At 38.0% G+C, this 6,007-nt stretch overlaps 1 protein-coding gene across 1 annotated transcript; it reads left to right on the top strand.

Annotated features, from left to right (window-relative positions):
• Window positions 1-4,430: 4,430 nt before the first annotated feature.
• On the top strand, window positions 4,431-5,716 carry LOC109160699 (protein FAR1-RELATED SEQUENCE 5-like). Its single transcript, XM_019308976.1, has 3 exons — window positions 4,431-5,183; window positions 5,262-5,429; window positions 5,546-5,716. Exons 1-3 carry the CDS (start codon window positions 4,431-4,433, stop codon window positions 5,714-5,716), a joined length of 1,092 nt encoding a protein of 363 aa, XP_019164521.1.
• The last annotated feature ends 291 nt before the right edge of the window (window positions 5,717-6,007 follow it).

Raw genomic sequence — 6,007 nt, 5'->3', positions numbered from 1 at the left:
GGTAGGAAATATGCTCTTTTTATCCGACAACTAATTGTTCCGACCTCCTAAAAAAGAAACCGGTATTTCCGACCACATTGACTAGTTGTCAGTAATAGCGTGGGTTTTTTTTCCGAATCCACAAAATGGTCGGTAAGTTGGTCGGAAATTGCATTTCCGACCGGAAATCACCCTTTTCCGACCACTTTTCGGTGGTCGGAAAAATGCAGAATTCCAGCAGTGGAAGCGCCTTGTGGTGGCCGTCGAGCACTCCTAATTGGCCAACCCACCGGCCGGTGTATCCCCGGGCGGGCTCGCAGAAGAAATACGGTTAGACGACCAGTTACGTCGGGCGGCGTGCCTCTGATCAAACACTTTCCCGGGACCAAGCTGGCCGACCAGGCCCTACGGACGGGATGTCATTATCTAAGGGCAAGTACCCAAGAAAGCTCTCTGCGCAGTCAGGACCATTCCTGGCCGGGCACACCCCAGTAACGCATCGAGCGGATTCTACGGAAGCAATCTTCGCACATTAGGCAACTTCCTTAGTTAGTTCAGACGGAAAAGGCAGTAAGTTGACAGCACGTCAACCCTTACGTCAGCCCTATTCCCCACTAGGTTAGGCCTTGTGTCAACCCTACTTACCATATGCGAACTCCTAGATGAATAAATATCCCCCGGATTATCATGTAAAGGACTTTGGTCGGCACTTCGAGGGCCAAACCTAGGAGAAATAATAACACCGCATTATTCTCTCTTTATTGATTCATCTTTATCTTCACTATCTCATAGAAGATCATTACTTTCTTTTCGGTAGTGTTGACCTGCCGAGCAGCGCAGCCATCAAGGTTGTACAAACCAACACTACCAATTCAATCTGAATTACGTAAGCTAATATGCACTAAGCTAATTATTTGATGGACAAGTAGTTATTATAATATTCCAACTACATGCTTAAAATCTTAAATCAGAATATATCTATTATCAAAGTATTAACATCAAACAAGATTAAGATAGATGGATTCATATGTTGACTTGCACCAAATAATCAATTGCATAAAGACACGCACTACTATACATATATATTTTTATAGGGAAATTATCAGAACACTTAGCTTTTAGTTTTAGCTTTAATTAGGAGATTCCTGATCCAAACTCTAGCTTTCGATGCCTTTTACTTTTCAATTTCAACCAATACATGCAGTGCAATCATATATATATATATATATATATATATATATATATATATATATATATATATCACTGGCTGACCTCAATATATGGGAGAGGATTTAGTTGCTTTACCCTTTTCCCATCAGAACAACTGGGCTGCAGTGATGGTTGACGAATCAGAGCCTGCAAACTGATTCAACAATAACAACGAACTAAATGCGTACCTTATCTATCTTGATCGGTAAATACGATTCATCCAATCCAGGTATTCCGAGATTGAAACGAAGAACCGATCCAAGGGGTTAAGCTCTCGCTGTTCGATTTCAGTATCACTCACATCTGTTCATCATCGAATATGTAGAGCAAAGTGCTAATAACATGTTGGATAAAAATAAGAATAGAGCAAAGTGCTTATAACGAGCTGGATAAAAATAAGAATAGAGAATAGACAAGAGAAAAATATTTCTTATTATCATCATCAATCTCTGTACAACATTACAATGATATATATAATCTCTATCATAATAGCCTACTCTTACAGCATTAGGAATCTTACAGTATGAAGAATCCTATGATCAATATAAAGCTAGAATAATGTCCACACAAGGTTTTATAACAATATTCACAATTATTGAACTCTATATTTAGATTATTTACAAAGATTAATATTTGATGCATCGGCAATGAAGGAGAAGATGCCACATCATTAAAAAAAAATGTCAATATTGACCTGGTCTTTTTTTTTTACAAAATATTTAAGATTTTATTTTATTAAGATCGAAACTCTTTATTTTTAATTAACAATATATATATATATATATATATATATATATATATATATATATATATATATATATATATATAGAAAAGCGCTCAAATGTGGCAGTGTAATTAGGTGTGGCAGTGTGGTTATATTTGAACCATTGGATCAAGGCAATCTAACGGCAGAGGCTTATTTTTTTAAACAAGGAAGATTTGTTCGCGTTTTGGCAAGTGGGGGTAGTTATGTAATTTTGTTTACATGGTTACGTGAATGTATATAAGGTAATTTGTATTCTGTTATGTTCTATATATTTAAACTCGGAGAGAATCGGCAACTTGGTGAAGAAAAGATCAAGATAGCGATCATATCGCAATTTCGGGAAGATCACGGTCGCGATCGCATCGCAAGTGGGAGAAGGTCGACGAAGATCAGTTGATAGGGCAATTTGAGTATACCGGGCAGTTTGAGATATCGCAATAAGGGATTTTTTGTGCGATGGAGAATGGTATGTGTTGATTTATTGACGTTTGTAGTTTTATTTTGATCATAATAATATGCGTTTGTAATGTCATGGATGTTTTATATCGGTTTTATCTGGATTGATATTTTTTCTTGGGGGTGAGATAAGTCCCTGTTGTTGTACGACGTTGTGTGTTACTGTGTGATTACAGTGCGAAATTTGAATCGTCGTGGTTCATATTAAGGTAGTATAGTGTTGTGTGTGTTTTGTAGGTATCAGATGTTATGCATGAGTTATTTAGTGCGTTATTATATATATGTGGTGTGCAGCTGTTAATTTGGACTCTGTGGGGCTTGTTTGTGTTAAAGGTACGTCCATTGATGTTGTTGTAGAAGGCAGTGGTGGTGTCTGCAATACATGGCATTCCAATGATGATGGGGTGGATCGCAGTGGCGGTGTTTGTGATGAAGGTTATCATGGTATGTGTTGATTTATTTGATGTTTGTAGTTTTAATTTGTTCATAATAATATGCGTTTGTTATGTAATGGATGTTTTTATATCATTTTTTTTATCTGGTTTGATATTTTTCTGGTGGTGAGATAAGTCACTGTTGTTGTTACGATATTGTGTGTTATTGTCTGAATATAGTGTGAAAGTTGCATCTTCGTGGTGCATATTAAGTTAGTATAGTATTGTATGTGTTTTGTAGTTACTAGATGTCATGCATTGGTTATTTAGTGTGTTATTATATATACATGGTGTGCAGCTATTAATTTGGACCCGGTGGGTTTCATTTGTGATAAAGATACGTCAATTGATGCTGGTGTAGAAGGCAGTGGTGGTGTCTGCAATACAGAGCATTCCACTGATGGTGATCATATTGATGGTAGTGTAGAAGGAAGTGGGGGTCAGTGTGATGAAGGGAATTCAACCGATGTTGCTGTAGAGACTAGTGGTCAGGGCGCCAGTGAACACTGTTTGACTGACGTTGAGGCAGAAGACAATGCATTTGTTTTGGAAATGTCTCCTGGGTTGACTAAGTATTGGCGTCCAGTTTGCAGTGATAGTTTGAAGCCTGTTGTGGGGCAAACGTTTGATTCCTTGGATTGTGCTATTGTTTTTTATAAACGGTATGCTGGGTATGTTGGTTTTGATTGTAGACAGGGTACAATTCGAAGGAGGAGGGATGGTGTTGTTGTGGAGAGACAGGTATTCTGTAGTCGAGAGGGGTTTAAAAAGAGTATTTATAGTACGCAATCTACGTGTGTTGGTGATGGTAAGCCCATTGTTGTGAAGAGACGGAGGGTGACAAATAGGGTTGGGTGCAAGGCTAAAGTGGTGTTTAAGCGTAAGTCTAATGGACTGTTTGTTGTGCATTTTTTGGAGGAACGACACACTCATGTGATGTGTTCAATCATTGCTAAGCAGTTTTTAAAGGTGAATCGTAGTCTTGATGCTGGCCATCAAATGTTCATTGCAAGTTGTGTTCGGGCAAATATTGGGTATGTTCGGTCCTATAAGCTGTTTAAGGAGATTGTTGGTGAGTATTCCAATGTTGGTGCTACTGGGGTGGATTTTAAGAATTTCAAGCGTGATTTGATGGCATACATATTGAATGGTGATGCTCAACTATTCATAGATACGCTTTTTAAAAGGCGTGAATTGTGCGAGACTTTTGAGTTTGAATATGATGTTGATGACGTTGATCAGCTTACAAGGGTTTTTTGGGCAAATGCAGTATCAAGGAAGAATTTTGCATTGTTTGGTGATGTTGTTTTATTCGATGCTACATACCGATCTAACAGGTTAGTAATTTATAGTTATTGTGTATTCTGTATAATAGTATGGTGCATATTTTTATTTCATATAGTGTGTTTTGTTATATTTAATGTATTCAGTAGTTGTTGGGTTGTGCATTCTGTAGGTATAATTTGGTGTTTGTCCCATTTACTGGAATTGATAACCATAAGAGATCCATCACATTTGGTGCTGGTTTACTTACGAGGGAAGACGTAGACTCATATGTTTGGCTTTTGGAGAGATTTAAGAAAACCATGCGTCATGAACCTATTTGTGTCGTTACTGACCAAGATCCAGCTGTTAAGATTGCAGTTGCTCGTGTGTTTGGTACATCAAAACATAGATTCTGCATGTGGCATATAATGTGCAAGGTTGGTGAGAAGGTTGGACCGGTCTTAGCTAAGGACGAGGTGTTTAGGAGGAAGTTGAATGGCATTGTTTGGAACAAATCTATAGATTCCAAAGCTTTTGAGGATTCATGGAGTCGTATCATAGAGGAATATGGTTTGGTTGATAATGGTTGGTTTCGTTACTTGTTCGAGTCTCGTACATTTTGGGCATCTCCATACTTTCATGATGAGTTTATGTCGGGATTTGTTAGGACAACATCTCGATCAGAGTCTCAAAATAGTTTTTTTTTTTGCAGTTTCTCCAATGGTCATTCTAGTTTGGTTGAGTTTTTGGTGCATTTTGATAGTGCTATTAGTGCACAACGACATGCCCAAGCAAAATTGACTGCTGACTCTGAATCATGCTTTCCTGTTTTGAAGACTCCATTGGCGCTGGAGAAACATGCAATGGATGTCTATACCATTTCTGTATTTTATGATGTGCAAGTAGAGATTTGTGAAGGTTGTTTTTCTTGTCGAGTGGTGTCTTTGTGTGAGTGCGATGGTAAGGTGTGCTATGGGATAAAAGATGGTGACAAGAAGGCATGGTGTGTGGAGTTTTTGTTGGCTGACTGTACTGCTATATGTTCATGCAAAATGTTTGAGCGGATGGGGTTGGTGTGTAGGCATATTTTTTTTGTGTTTAAAGATCGTGGACTTGAGAGAATTCCTTCTATGTATTTGGTGTCTCGGTAGACAAAGGTTGCTTGTTTGAAGCCAATATTTGATATTGATGATACGGTTGTTGATCAATCGGCTAAAGTGGATAATGTTAGGGTGATTACTAATCTAATGTGGTCTGAAATTTATGCTTGCGTGGGATTGGCTGATGGTAATGTAGAACGGTTGGAACAACTAAGACGTGTTATTTGTGAGCAAAGGGAGTTTTTTTTATCAAAGATGGGTGTGAGGATGACAATGGGGTAGCTGGTAGCAGCAAAGAAAGTGTGATTAAATCATTTTGTGGTGATGTGTCTCAGGGGTCAACAGTGGAGGTTCGTGATCCAATTAAAGTTCAGAACAAGGGCGGCGGGAAGCGGATGAAGAGTGCAAGGGAGAAAGCTGTGAATAAGTGTGTAAAGCAATCAAGGAAATGTCATACTTGTGATGAATATGGTCATAATAGTGGGACGTGCCCATTAAATGGCTAGAGTTGTGTGTTGTTTTCTTAGTTGGTCTGTATTTTGGAATTTGATGTTTTTACAGTTATGTAGACATTTTATAACCCATAGAATCCGGATTTTGTAGACATTGTTGAATTTGTGCGTTTTAAAATAGATCACGGTGCATGTATTTGGACATGTGCATTTTATAATAGATAATGGTGCGTTTTCAGATATATCGTGGTGCATTTTTAGTGTATATTCTACGCTGTATTCCTGGTGTTGAATGTAGTGTATATTTATTTCAGAATGGTGTATTCTGAATCATGTAACATGATT

This window comes from Ipomoea nil, unplaced genomic scaffold (genome assembly GCF_001879475.1).
Source record: "Ipomoea nil cultivar Tokyo-kokei standard unplaced genomic scaffold, Asagao_1.1 scaffold2895, whole genome shotgun sequence".
Taxonomy (NCBI): domain Eukaryota; kingdom Viridiplantae; phylum Streptophyta; class Magnoliopsida; order Solanales; family Convolvulaceae; genus Ipomoea; species Ipomoea nil.
This window is presented reverse-complemented; position numbering and strand designations above follow the sequence as displayed.

What these genes read in the sequence shown, in the direction of transcription:
- LOC109160699 (XM_019308976.1), top strand. Translation starts at nt 4,431, where the DNA reads ATGCGTCATGAACCTATTTGTGTCGTTACTGACCAAGATCCAGCTGTT. An exon ending in TGTTTGAGCGGATGGGGTTG is followed by an intron (nt 5,184 to 5,261) that starts GTGTGTAGGCAT and finishes GTGTCTCGGTAG; the next exon opens with ACAAAGGTTGCTTGTTTGAA. An exon ending in GGTTGGAACAACTAAGACGT is followed by an intron (nt 5,430 to 5,545) that starts GTTATTTGTGAG and finishes GATGTGTCTCAG; the next exon opens with GGGTCAACAGTGGAGGTTCG.